Below are 14,302 nucleotides of genomic sequence, written 5' to 3'. Positions count from 1 at the left end.
TCCCGTGGCAATGCCTAGGGGGGACCTGAGACCCCCCATATCGGCAATCGCAGGTCAATTCAGACCTGCGATTTGCCGCGATCCGGGCAAATCGGAAAATAATAAACTGGAAAATAAGACTGATCGGAGCTGTCAGAGACAGCTCTGACCAGCCTAAAGCATAGGAGCGAGGTGGCAATGTTCCCACCCCCTCCAATCCCCTGCCATTGGTCGGTCAGGCTGACCACCAATGGCAGGAGGGGGGCGGGGGGTTACAGTTCATTTCCCCCCGTTATGCGCACCGATCGAAGTTGGTGCAGAGTGGGGGGAACACTGACGGCGAGTGGGGGGGGGAACATGGCCCGGCTTACCCGGACCGGCATCGGCGGCGGAAGGAACAAGCGGCACGAGCAGGAGGAGCCGCGGACGGAAAGTGCGGCTTAGAAGGCTGCAGTGAAGATCGCGGTAAGTAATCTTCACTGTGGCCTTCTAAAAGCTGCAAAACTACAATTCCCAGCATGCCCACACAGCCAAAGGCTGTCTGGGCATGCTGGGAGTTGTAGTTTTGCAACATCTGGAGGGTCACAGTTTGGAGACCACTGTGTAGTGGTCTCTAAACTGTGGTCCTCCAGATGTTGCAAAACTACAACTCCCAGCATGCACTGACTGTCTGGGCATGCTGGGAGTTGTAGTTTTGCAACATCTGAAGTGGCACAGTTTGGAGACCACTATATGGTGGTCTCCAAACTGTAGCCCTCCAGATGTTGCAAAACTACAACTCCCAGCATGCCCAGACAGTCAGGGATGCTGGGCGTGTAGTTCTGCAATATCTGGCCCTTCAGATGTTGCAGAACTACCACTCCCAGCATGCCTGGACAGTCTGGGCATGCTTGGAGTTGTAGTTTTGCAACATCTTGAGGGCTACAGTTTGGAGGCCACTGTTCTTCCCCAGTTGTTGCATAACTACAACTCCTAGCATGCCCAGACTGTCCAGGCATGCTGGGAGTTGTAGTTCTGCAACATCTGAAGGGCCAGATATTGCAGAACTACACGCCCAGCATCCCTGATTGTCTGGCCGTGCTGGGAATTGTAGTTTTGCAAAAGCTGTAGGCACACTGGTTGGGAAACACTGAGCTAGAGTCTGTTTCCTAACTCAGTGATTCCAACCCGTGTGCCTCCAGCTGTTGCAAAACTACAACTCCCAGAGTGTACTGACAGACGACCATACATGCTGGGAGTTGTAGTCTTGCAACAGCTGGAGGCACATGGGTTGGAATCACTGAGCTAGAGTCTGTTTTCTAACTCAGTGGTTCCCCACCAGTGTGCCTACAGCTGTTGTAAAACTACAACTCCCAGCATGTACGGTCTTTCAGTGCATTCTGGGAGTGGTCATTTTGCCACAGCTGAAGGTTTGGGGCGCCCCCCCCATGTGAATGTACAGGGTACATTCACACGGGTGGGTTTCCAGTGGGTTTCCTTCAAGGAAACTTACTGTGAACCCCTGCCTGTGTGAATGTACCCTAAAAACAATACACTACACTAACAAATAAAAAGTAAAACACTACACATACACCCCCTTACACGTCGTCGTCCCCCCCCCTCAATAAAAATGAAAAACATCTTATACGGCAGTGTTTCCTAAACGGCGCCTCCAGCTGTGGCAAAACCACAACTCCCAGTGTTGCCGGACAGCCATAGACAGTCCTGGCAGGCTGGGAGTCTTGCAAAAGCTGGAGGCACCCTGTGTAAGACACTACTGTAGGGTTTTGGTGGAGACAAGCCCCATCCTTGTAACCGGGTCCACCCCTACTGCAAATTCCTTATTCAGGCCTCAAATGCGCATGGCGCTCTCTCACTTCAGAGCTCTGTCGTATTTCAAGGCAACAGTTTAGGGCCACATATGGGGTATCGCCGTACTCGGGAGAAATTGCGTTACAAAGTTTGGGGGGATTTTTCTCCCATTCCCTTTTGTAGAAATGGTAAATTTGGGGGAAAAAACTGCACTTTAGTGAAATTTTTTTTTTTCATTTACACATCCGAATATATAACGAAAAGTCGTCTAACACCTGTGGGGTGTTAAGGCTCACTGGACCCCTTGTTACGTGCCTTGAGGGGTGTAGTTTCCAAAATAGTATGCCATGTGTTTTTTTTTTTTTGCTGTTCTGGCACCATAGGGGCTTCCTAAATGCGACATGCCCCCCAAAAACCATTTCAGCAAAACTCACTCTCCAAAATCCCATTGTCGCTCCTTCCCTTCTGAGCCCTCTACTGCGCCCGCCGAACATTTGACATACAAATATGAGGTATTTCCATACTCAAGAGAAATTGGGTTACAAATTTTGGGGGGCTTTTTCTCCTTTTACCCCTTGTAAAATCTCAAAAACTGGGTCTACAAGAACATGCGAGTGTAAAAAATGAAGATTTGGAATTTTCTCCTTCACTTTGCTGCTATTCCTGGGAAACACCTAAAGGGTTAACAAACTTACTGAATGTCATTTTGAATACTTTGAGGGGTGCAGTTTTTATAATGGGGTCATTTATGGGGTATTTCTAATATGAAGACCCTTCAAATCCACTTCAAAACTGAACTGGCCCCTAAAAAATTCTGATTTTGAAAATTTTGTGAAAAATTGGAAAATTGCTGCTGAACTTTGAAGCCCTCTGATGTCTTCCAAAAGTAACAACATGTCAACTTTATGATGCAAACATAAAGTACCGTATATACTCGAGTATAAGCCGACCCGAGTATAAGCCGAGACCCCTAATTTCAACCCAAAATCCCAGGAAAAGTTATTGACTCGAGTATAAGCCTAGGGTGGGAAATACCTCATCCCCCCCTGTCATCATCCAGACCCGTCATTAACATCCTCATCATCATCCCCTTGTCATCATCCCACACATCCCCCTTCATCATCCCCTTGTCATCATCCCACACATCCCCCCTTGTCATCATCCCACACATCCCCCCCTTCATCATCCCCTTATCATCCCACACATCCCCCCTTCATCATCCCCTTATCATCCCGCACATCCCCCCTTCATCATCCCCTTATCATCCCACACATCCCCCCCTTCATCATCCCCTTGTAATCATCCCACACCCCCCCCCTTCATCATCCCCACCCCCCTTCATCATCCCCACACCCCCCCCCTTCATCATCCTCTTCTCATCATTCGCCCTCAGTGGTCTTCAACCTGCGGACCTCCAGAGGTTTCAAAACTACAACTCCCAGCAAGCCCGGGCAGCCATCGGCTGTCCGGGCTTGCTGGGAGTTGTAGTTTTGAAACCTCCGGAGGTCCGCAGGTTGAAGACCACTGCGGCATTCAACATCATCCAGCCCCCTCTCACCCCCTTTAGTTCTGAGTACTCACCTCCGCTCGGCGCTGGTCCGGTCCTGCAGGGCTGTCCGGAGAGGAGGTGGTCCGGAGAGGAGGTGGTCCGGTGAGGAGGTGGTCCGGGCTGCTATCTTCACCGGGGGCGCCTCTTCTCCGCGCTTCCGGCCCGGAATAGAGGCGTTGCCTTGACAATGACGCAGAAGTACGTTGGCAATGAACGCACCTCTGCGTCGTTGTCACGGCAACGTGACTATTCTGAGGCCGGGCCCGAAGCGCTTAGAAGAGGCCTCCCCGGTGAAGATAGCAGCCCGGAACCAGTATCCCACCGGATCACCTCCTCACCGGACAGTCCTGCAGGACTGGACCAGCGCCGAGCGGAGGTGAGTACTCAGAACTAAAGGGGGTGAGAGGGGGCTGGATGATGTTGAAGGCCGCAGTGGTCTTCAACCTGCGGACCTCCGGAGGTTTCAAAACTACAACTCCCAGCAAGCCCGGACAGCCGATGGCTGCCCGGGCTTGCTGGGAGATGTAGTTTTGAAACCTCTGGAAGTCCGCAGGTTGAAGACCACTGCGGGTGGGGGAGTTCACTCGAGTATAAGCCGAGGGGGGTGTTTTCAGCACGAAAAATCGTGCTGAAAAACTCGGCTTATACTCGAGTATATACGGTAGACATATTGTATATGTGAATCAAAATATAATTTATTTATAATGTTTATTTTCCTTACAAGCAGAGAGGTTCAAAGTTAGAAAAATGCAAAATTTTCTATTTTTTCATCAAATTTTGGAATTTTTCACCAAGAAACGATGCAAGTATCGACAAAAATTTACCACTAACATAAAGTAGAATATGTCACGAAAAAACTATCTTGGAATCAAAATGAAAAGTAAAAGCATCCCAGAGTTATTGATGCTTAAAGTGACAGTGGTCAGAATTGCAAAAAATGCTCCCGTCCTTAGGGTTATAATGGGCTCCGTCCCCAAGGAGTTAAATATGTCAAGGATTTCACAACAAATAAATATATATTTTAAGTTCTCAGCATTTTTTTAAACGGTACCTTGATTGGTTTGACATCAGTATCCATAGACTTGCGTTGCTTTCGCACTTTCTTTCCTAAAATTTAGTTGGTTGATATTTTAATAGTGTTTAGAGAATTCACATAAAGAAAACACTAAAATATGAATAAGTGATGTTCACATCCGCATTTGAGGCTCTGCTCAGTGCCTCTGTCGTAATTTCTATAAAATCTTATGGGTGGTGCTACTGTTCTGCTCAAAAGAAAGAACACTTTGGGAGAATCCATCAGACCCCATTATAAGTCAGTGAGGTTCATACAGTATGTCTGATATGGCTATGCATTGTAACAAGTGTGAGCAGAGCCTTAAAAAGGTTGTTCATTATGAAAAAAAAATCAAGGCTAATTTGTTTCCCAAACAGCACCACATCTGTCCTAGGGGTAAGAGGCTTGTGTGGACAAGTGTGATGCTGGGTTTTTTTTGGGAGGAAATCAGCCTTGTTTTCTTAATTTTCAGATTATTTATAAAGACTGAAACAAATATAAAATATAAAAATACAGAAATAGAAAATGCAAAAGAGAAGAAACAAAGATTAAAGAGGCACGTCTAAAACATCAGACATATCAATGCACTCACTAGGGGTGGGTTTTCATATGAGAGTCTAAAGGGAGAATCTGTCAGCAGTATCAGGCACACTAATCTGTCTATACATTTATATTACATATATTTATGAAGAGGCCGAATTACAGGAACCAGCCGGGATAAAGATCTGTACACCAAAGAAAATGACCCAGTGCACCAAGACCACCATTAGCATCACCCGCACTATTACCCTGTAAAAACTGGTGAGTGCAGGTGATGCTGCTGACAGATTCCCTTTAACTAAAATCCTGCTGGCTGGCTTTAGAGACTTGCCAGATTTATTAAGAGGTGCTAGAAGCTAGGATACATTTCAGCTAACCCCCAAAAAGGAGGCTTTGTGTAAAACTTTGACTTTTTGACGCCAGAAAACTAGCATACCCAATTAAGAAATCCTCCCATTATAAGATAATTAATCCGATTACAGGTATGCATGTTTTTAATATAAACTAAACAGCTGGAGAAATGAGAAAAGGGGATAGAAGATTTGACAACCACTATGGAGAAAGTTACCTTTTGGAGCACAAGGACCTGGTTCTCCCTGAGTACAAAAAAACAAAACCATCAGAAATCAAAGCTCAAAACTCAAAGTTTCAATCCAAAAATAGACACATCTCTCTAACACACATTGACCACAATGCCCACTCCACACATCTTCTATCTCACCTGGAACCACACCGTCCTTCCATTGCTGTCTCTAAGAGATTTCATTCCGGGGACGCTGTAACACTGAAACCACTTTACTAAGACAGAATACTCCCCTGTATGCCAAGGGTCATAACCTTTGCCCCCTAAGATAAAAAAAAAAAAAAAGTAGATAAAAGATATGATTAGGGAATCTGATATCTTTCTACCAGGTATAAAGCAGCAGATCCCATCAGATAGGTGCTAGGAGGATAAAGTTTACCATGCTTTTAGTTTTTCTTATCCCTGTACGTAAAGTTATAAAAGTGGGAGCAGACGAGTCCGACTGGTAGTGCTGAGCTGTAGCAGCATGCCTACTCCCTCCCTGCTTTCACAGGGCTGGAAACTGAGGCCTGTGCAGCTCAGCACCACCACTCCTAACAAAAAAAGGTACTTTAACCCCTTAAGGGCCTTAAGGACCAGACCAATTTTATTTTAGCATTTTCGTTTTTTCCTTCTCGCCTTCTAAAAATCATAACTCTCTTATATTTCCATCCACAGACCCATATGAGGGCTTGTTTTTTGTGTCACCAATTGTACTTTGTAATTACATGACTTATTTTACCATAAAATGTACGGTGCAACCAAACAAATATTATTTATGTGGGAAAATTGAAAAGAAAACCGCAATTTAGCAAATTTTGGAAGGTTTTGTTTTCACGCTGTACACTTTCTGGTAAAAATGAAATGTTTTCTTTATTCTGTGGTTCAATAGGATTAAAATGATACCCATGTTATATGCTTTTCTATAATTGTACCATTTTAACAAAATTAGTATGTTTGCCCTATTTTGACCACCTATAACGTTCTCATTTTTCTGTATATGGGGCGATATGAGGGCTAATTTTTGCGCCATGATCTGTAGTTTTTATCATTACCACTTTTGCTTAGGTTTTACTTTTTATAAATTTTTTATTAATTTTCTTTTGAATAAAATGTGACAAAAAAGCAGCAATTTTGGACTTAAAAAAAAAAAAAAACATTTACGTTTACGCCGTTCACCGTACGGGATAATTAAAAATATATTTTAATAGCTCAGACTTTTACGCACACGGTGATACCAAATATGTGTCTAAAATATTTTTTTTACGCTTTTTGGGGGGTAAAATGGGGGAAAACGGACGTTTTACTTTTTTATTGGGGGAGGGTATTTTTCACATTTTGTTTTCTTTTACATTTTTTAACCCTTTTTATGTCCCCACAGAGGACTATTCATAGCAATTAGTTGATTGCTAATACTGTTCAGTGCTGTGTATAGGACATAGAACTGATCAGTATTATCGGTGATCTTCTGCTCGATCTCAGACCAGAGCAGAAGACCCTGGGAGACAGCCGGAGGCAGGTGAGGGGACCTCCGGCTGCCATGATGGATGATCAGATCTCCACGGCAGCGCTGCGGGCGATCAGATCATCCATTCAAAGAACCGCACTGCCGAAGATGCCGTGATCTGTATTGATCACGGCATCTGAGGGGTTAATGGTGGACATCCGCATGATGGCGGATGTCCGCCATTACCGGCGGGTCCCTGGCTGCTGATAGCAGCCGGTGCTCGCGATCATGGCGGCGCGTAAATGTAAGTCATGGTGCGTTAAGTACCACGTCACCAGAAAGTACATTTACGTCCATTGTCATTAAGGGGTTAATAAACAGCAATCAGCACAACTAAAATGTATGGTTCATATTACCCCCAGCGCCTGGAGTCTGCAGCTCTGTACCTGGCAGATCCCCTTAATTCCAATTCATCTGGTGTAGCTCAGATTCTTGTTACATAAATGCACCTACCCAATTTGATAACCTCCATAGGCACCAAATAACAAAGCTGTAGAAGGTCTGGGTTTTCTTTCTTGATCTTGACTTTCTTACTAAGAGAGAGGCCTTCCTTCTGTAACAAAAGTTACAAATAATGGATGAATAATAAGATAAACTCTATAATGCCACCAACATAGAAATATTCTGAACATCTCATGACCAAAATGAATGCATAGAATTTCAGCTCAGAATGACAGTCTATTTGTCCACATTAATCAAATGGCTTCTTGTTATCACCAGCCATGCCATTTATCAGTGTTATCCCCGTAACTGATCTTCTGTGACCACTGGTCTCATTGATAGTATAACAGTGGCTGGTCATGAACAGGTTAACACCCAAGTGTACTGTATCTTTCTCTGACCTGTTTTAGATTTTTGATACTCTCCAAGACAGTACGAGCTGGCATAAATGGAGGAGTCTTCAGCCTGCGCCAGATGAGATATAAAAAGGTTACTAGAATGATCATATAAATGCAGTGCTACTAATGTTATGCTCCAATATACAAACCGAAATAGGATCTCTGATCGTAAGTAGTTGCCAATGCCATTGAAGTATTTCTGGTTCAGCATGACTTCACAGATAGGTTTGTCAAATGGTTTGTCAGACAAGTGGTTTAAAACATTCTCCCTTTATAGGAAAAAAAAAATAATATCAGATAAAACACCATTAGAATATTCATGAGTAATTGGGGACTTAAAAAGTGAATGGGATTTGTGCACTTTTTCTACCAGAATACTCGTGATATAACAATCTGTTACTGCTTAATTTAGGACAATGCACGGATGACATAGTTGAAAGCCAGGAAGAGCATTTAAGGCTATCTAAAGGTATGTTTACATGTTGATTTTCGCTATCATTCACTTCAATGATAGCGAGGGAGGGAGGACAGAAACCTCCCGTGGAGCAGAACCTTCTCAATGATTTCTTGACATTCGATAAGTGTCTGGCTGATCTTATTGGGCAGAGATAGAAGCTCTGGTGGCAGATTTAATGGTAGCCTATTATAGCTGAACCCTTCCCTAATCATCCCCCCCTCCCTAAATGCATTATTATGTTATCTGAAAAATGTTCAATAAAAACATTCTTAAAAAAAAAAGTTAATGTAGCCAAATTCACACTGGTTCTCAACTTGTGGACGTACCCTTAGGTGGTGTTCAATGCCCTTAGCAAAATCATAGCTAAGCTGCAGTCTGATGGAAGATATGCCTCAGTGAAGGAGAGCTATGCAGCCGCCAATGCTGAAGGTATATACTGCTCAGAGGTAGTGACTTACATACAGATAGTTCAGAATTAAAGGGGTTTTCAGGAATAGAAACAGCACCATACCTGTCCTCAGGTTGTGCATAGTATTACAACTTGGCTCCATTAAAGGGGTACTCCCGTGGAAAACTTTTTTTTTTTTTTAAATCAACTGGTGCCAGAAAGTTAAACAGATTTGTAAATTAAACAAGCACAAAGAGGGTTTTTCAGCTCACCTGATTCTTGATACGTGCACCGACGCATTTCAGGCCATCACGCCCTTAGTCATGGCATGACTAAGGGCGCGATGGCCTGAAACGCATCAGTGTTTGAGAAGGTCCAACCATGCAACTTTGCACTTTGTTGTCCTTGTGCTCATTTTCCCTGCCTTTTATGGATTTTTAATCTTGGATTACAATAAAGAAGTATTTTTTATTCAGTGCTGGCTCCACCCTTCCTTGTTCCTAGATCTGTAAATTACTTCTATTAAAAAATCTTAAACTTTCCAGTACTTTTTAGGGTCTGTATGCTACAGAGGAAATGGTTTTCTTTTTGGAACACAGAGCTCTCTGCTGACATCATGACCACAGTGCTCTCTGCTGACATCTCTGTCCATTTTAGGAACTGCCCAGAGCAGCATATGTTTGCTATGGGGATTTTCTCCTGCTCTGGACAGTTCCTAAATTGGACAGAGATGTCAGCAGAGAGCACTGTGGTCATGATGTCAGCAGAGAGCACTGTGTTCCAAAAAGAAAACCATTTCCTCTGTAGTATTCAGCAGCTAATAAGTACTGGAAGGATTAAGATTCTTTAATAGAAGTAATTTACAAATATGTTTAAACTTTCTGGTACCAGTTGATTTAAAAAAAATATATAAAAAAAAAAAGGTTTTCCACGGGAGTACCCCTTTAACTTCAATAGAACTGAGCTGCAATACCACAGACAACCTGCGGACAGGGGTGTTGTTTTTAAAATAAATTAGCTCTCTTTTTCTATTCCTGGATAACCCCTATAAAGGGAAACTATCAGCCAGCTAAAAGAATCTGACCTGCTGATTTGGGCTAATACAGTGATCCCTCAACTTACAATGGCCTCAATATACAATAGTTTCAACATACAATGGTCTTTTCGGGCCCATTGTAACTTGAAACCAGACTCAACATACAATCTACAGATAGTCCAGATCTGCAACACGTGTCAATGGCTGGAAGAACTGACCAATCAGAATGGGCATTCACTGGTAAATCACCTGTATTACTGAAGTGCATGCACTGACTGGTGTCTTGTAGCGCCTCCTACAGTACAGGAAAGTATTACATGTTCTGTATTCTTTACCTGTATTACTGAAGTGTATGCACTGACTGGTGTCTGGTAGCGCCCCCTACAGTACAGGGAGGTATTACATGTTCTGTACACTTTACCTGTACCAGGGTTAGCTGCTCCTTTGGACACCAGGTGAGGGCGGCTCCATGTTACTTTTTTAGGACACTGTGTGTACCGTACAGGACCCTGAAGAAGCTCGTGTCCTCTACATAGACCAGTGTTTCCCAAGCAGGGAGCCTCCAGCTGTTGCAAAACTACAACTCCCAGCATGCCCGGACAGCCTTTGGCTGTCCGGGCATGCTGGGAGTTGTAGTTTTGCAACAGCTGGAGGCTCCCTGCTTGGGAAACACTGACATAGACAGTGATTTACAGCTCCCAGCAGATCTTTCCTACTTTTATATGTAAGGACTTGCTTTATATATATGAGTTATCTACTTATTTTTTTTTTTATCCTCACCTTTTTCCTATTTTTGGATGACATTTTGGTGCCTTTAGAACCAATTACCAGGTTTCCATAGAGTTCTGGTCTCAACATACAATGGTCGTCCTGGGACCAATTAATATTGTAACTTGAGGGACCACTGTAGTGCCGGGGAAAATTATTATCATCATACCTTTATCATCCCTCTCTGCTGTGCTGCTTTTGTGTAACATTCATGTTATTAATATGCTAATGAGGACATTCCTTTATCCCCTAGGTGCACCAATCCGCCCCCACCTACTGCCATAACAGCGCCTCCTCATGAATAGTCTCCTGGCCCTCTGCAGTAATGTAAATCAAGGATGGGTATTCATTAGGGGGCGCTGTTTTAGCAGTAGGCAGATTGGTGCACCTAGGGGTAAAGTGATGCCCCCAGTGCACCCACCTTTCATTAGCATATAAATAAAAGTGAAGGTTACACCTAAACAGAGCTGTGGAGGGATAATAAAGGTTATTCCTCTAATCTGATATCACTTTCCCTTTAAATGCGCTGACAAAGAAAACAATTACAACATTACATTTCTAGAAAGTTATGTTTATGCACCTGAACTGGTCATGTTCTGTCATCACACAAGGCCCGCGTTCCAGCTGCCACGTGCCATTATAATGCCAGCTTCCGAAGCGTCGTGGGTCTACAAAGCATAGAACTTTCCGCGGCTTATCCAAAGAGTAAAATCGCAGGTGAGCGTGTTTAGGGATCTCATCCTCTGTTGCCATCTTGAAACCTCCAGACATGCCAAATCTGAAGACCACGCAGGCCGCTTCAGATGCTTCATCTGCAGGTGTGAGGAGCAGCTTCATCTCCTTTCCCCGGGACACCGCACTGATGGTGTACTCGGGACAGCTAAACGGGACTTCGGGATTCTTGCTTACTTCCGATTTCTCCACTTTACCTCCGAAGCGCAATCCATTGCACACTTTATTAACATAGACACTGGCGAGGAGAAGCTCTGGACCTTCTGGCATGTCTGAAATGTCATTAGAAAGTGGGTTATTATATTATCTACTGGGATATTCTTTTGTAAGGATTTTGGGGAATGGAGGGGAGGGAGGGAGTGATTAGTGTGATTTATTGTTTTAAGTTTTGTAGGTTATTTTTTTTTTTTTGAAAATGTTAATAATGCTATAATCACATGTCTATAATGTCATATATCAAACTTTTGATGGTTGGGGTATGAACTCCCAGACCCTAGACTAATAACTAGACAGAGACAGGAAAAGCTTACAGCTAATCACTTAAAGGCATACTCCACCATTTAACAACTCCTCTGCTCTGGTCCCGGGACTTACTGCTATGGCCGGACCGGTGGAGTGGTGGACAGAGTACTGAAGTGGGGCAGTATACAGGCCTACAGCTTCCTGCCATACACTGTATGGCTGGAGGCTGTATGTCTGTGGGGGAACTATACTGCACCTAATGTGGAGAACTATACTGCACCTAATGTGGGGAAACTATACTGCCAACCTAATGTGAGGGGAACTATACTGCCAACCTAATGTGGGGAAACTATACTGCCAACCTAATGTGAGGGGAACTATACTGCCAACCCTAATGTGGGGGAACTATACTGCCAACCTAATGTGAGGGGAACTATACTGCCAACCCTAATGGTGGGGAACTATACTGCCAACCCTAATGTGGGGGAACTATACTGCCAACCTAATGTGAGGGGAACTATACTGCCAACCCTAATGTGGGGGAACTATACTGCCAACCTAATGTGAGGGGAACTATACTGCCAACCCTAATGGTGGGGAACTATACTGCCAACCCTAATGTGAGGGGAACTATACTGCCAACCCTAATGTGGGGGAACTATACTGCCAACCCTAATGTGGGGGGGGAACTACACTGCCAACCCTAATGTGGGGGGGGGAACTATACTGCCAACCCTAATGTGGGGGGGGGAACTATACTGCCAACCCTAATGTGGGGGGAACTACACTGCCAAACCTAATGTGGGGGGGGGGGGGGGGGGGAACTACACTGCCAAACCTAATGTGGGGGGGGGGGGGGGAATTACACTGCCAACCTAATGTGGGGGGAAATACACTGCCAACCTAATGTGGGGGGGGGGGGGGAAACTACACTGCCAACCTAATGTGGGGGGAACTACACTGCCAACCTAATGTGGGGGGAACTACACTGCCAACCTAATGTGGGGGGGGGGGGACTACACTGCCAACCTAATGTGGGGGGGACTACACTGCCAACCTAATGTGGGGGGAACTATACTGTCAACCTAATGTGGGGGGAACTACACTGCCAACCTAATGTGGGGGGAACTACACTGCCAACCTAATGTGGGGGGAACTACACTGCCAACCTAATGTGGGGGAACTATACTGCCAACCTAATGTGGGGGAACTATACTGCCAACCTAATGTGGGGGGACTACACTGCCAACCTAATGTGGGGGTACTATACTGCCAACCTAATGTGGGGGGACTACACTGCCAACCTAATGTGGGGGGATTACAACCTAATGTGGGGGGAACTATGCTGCATACTTACGTACTTAAAGGCATAGTCCACTAATACTTTTTTTTTTTTTTTTACTCCTAGTCCGGCCCTCCAACGGTCTGAGGGACAGTGAACTGTCCCCCTGTTTAAAAAGTTTGAGGACCCCTGCTCTAGAGTATCTATATCCTTCTGGAGATACAGCCTCCAGTACTGTGCACAATACTCCAAGTGTTCTGTACAGCGGCATGAGCACGTGCCTCCTCTTTCATGCTGCTGTTGAGCCAGTGGTTTGAATGCTAACTTTCTTGTGGCAGGCAGAGCGGCACCCCTCATCAAGAGGGCGCTCTAGACGGCTGCCTATTTTGCCTATAGGCAGAGCTGACCCTGCATCATCAACTGTGGCACATCTGACAATGGCTTTGGATGGGTCAAAACACGTTAATCCAACAATGTTCCGCTAAATCAGTGTTTCCAAACTAGCGTGTCTCCAGCTGTTACAAAACTACAACAGCTGTCTGGGCATGCTGGGAGTTATAGTTTTGCTACTCTGGTTGAGAAACACTGTGCTAAATAAAAGCACGGGCAATTACATAAGTCAGAACTGGAAATACTTGACAAATATGGTGTTGTTTACAAATAGGACTATATATATATATATATATATATATATATATATATATATATATATATATATATATATATATATATATATATATACACACACACACACACACACACACACAAGAGAGCTCCACAACACTAAATATATAGCTCTAGGCCAGTGTTTCCCAACCAGGGTGCCTCCAGCTGTTGCAAAACTACAACTCCCAGCATGCTGGGAGTTGTAGTTTTGCAACAGCTGGAGGCACCCTGGTTGGGAAACACTTCTCTAGCAGTACAGAGTGCAGCACATGTATGGACTAGTCAGGAGTCACGCCCCCTGTGGAAGTTATGTAAGCTGCACGGTGCTGTCCCTGCTGCCCCCCTGGCTCTGCGGGTCCTGCCCCCGGCATGGCAAACTGTCATTACCCGGGTACATTACCAACCTGTGGCTTTATCTAACTGCTCCCCGATATTTCTTCTCAGTATCGAACCAAACCAGGAAACGCCCTCCTCACTTCTTATTGGTTGTTCCAGTTGGGTAGGCGTGTCTACATGCTGCCATGCATGCTGGGACTTGCAGTTTATTATCTTTGTATTGAAAATGAATGTGTACACGATTTATAACTCTACAAGGTAGAGGAGTTCATCCTTCTGCACGTTATATTGTTGTAGCCCGCGTATGCTTCACCTTCATTTTTCACGTACCATGGAAATACGTTCATGGACACA

The 14,302-nt window shown here is 44.5% G+C and overlaps 1 protein-coding gene and 1 long non-coding RNA gene across 3 annotated transcripts in view; one reads left to right on the top strand and one right to left on the bottom strand.

Moving 5' to 3' along the window:
* Nucleotides 1-11,215, top strand: part of LOC130368641 (uncharacterized) — a 27,784-nt gene extending 16,569 nt beyond the window's left edge. Inside the window, exons 2-3 of the long non-coding RNA XR_008892529.1 lie at nt 8,234-8,290; nt 11,082-11,215. This is a non-coding gene — a long non-coding RNA (uncharacterized LOC130368641). The remainder of the gene's footprint in view (nt 1-8,233; nt 8,291-11,081) is intronic.
* NEIL1 (nei like DNA glycosylase 1) overlaps nt 1-14,302 on the bottom strand; it is a 20,974-nt gene extending 6,672 nt beyond the window's left edge. The window contains exons 1-8 of one of the 2 annotated variants that reach the window (XM_056572591.1): nt 14,017-14,302; nt 11,051-11,474; nt 7,971-8,090; nt 7,825-7,888; nt 7,436-7,535; nt 5,635-5,759; nt 5,482-5,509; nt 4,371-4,426 (exon numbers count right to left, since the gene is read on the bottom strand). In XM_056572591.1, the coding sequence (XP_056428566.1) occupies nt 4,371-4,426; nt 5,482-5,509; nt 5,635-5,759; nt 7,436-7,535; nt 7,825-7,888; nt 7,971-8,090; nt 11,051-11,472 (915 nt within the window). In that variant the 5' untranslated portion in view covers nt 11,473-11,474; nt 14,017-14,302. Of the gene's footprint in view, nt 1-4,370; nt 4,427-5,481; nt 5,510-5,634; nt 5,760-7,435; nt 7,536-7,824; nt 7,889-7,970; nt 8,091-11,050; nt 11,516-14,016 lie in introns of those variants that run through there. The other variant, XM_056572592.1, reaches the window with a different exon arrangement.

This window comes from Hyla sarda, chromosome 4, assembly GCF_029499605.1.
Source record: "Hyla sarda isolate aHylSar1 chromosome 4, aHylSar1.hap1, whole genome shotgun sequence".
NCBI classification, from domain to species: domain Eukaryota; kingdom Metazoa; phylum Chordata; class Amphibia; order Anura; family Hylidae; genus Hyla; species Hyla sarda.
This window is presented reverse-complemented; position numbering and strand designations above follow the sequence as displayed.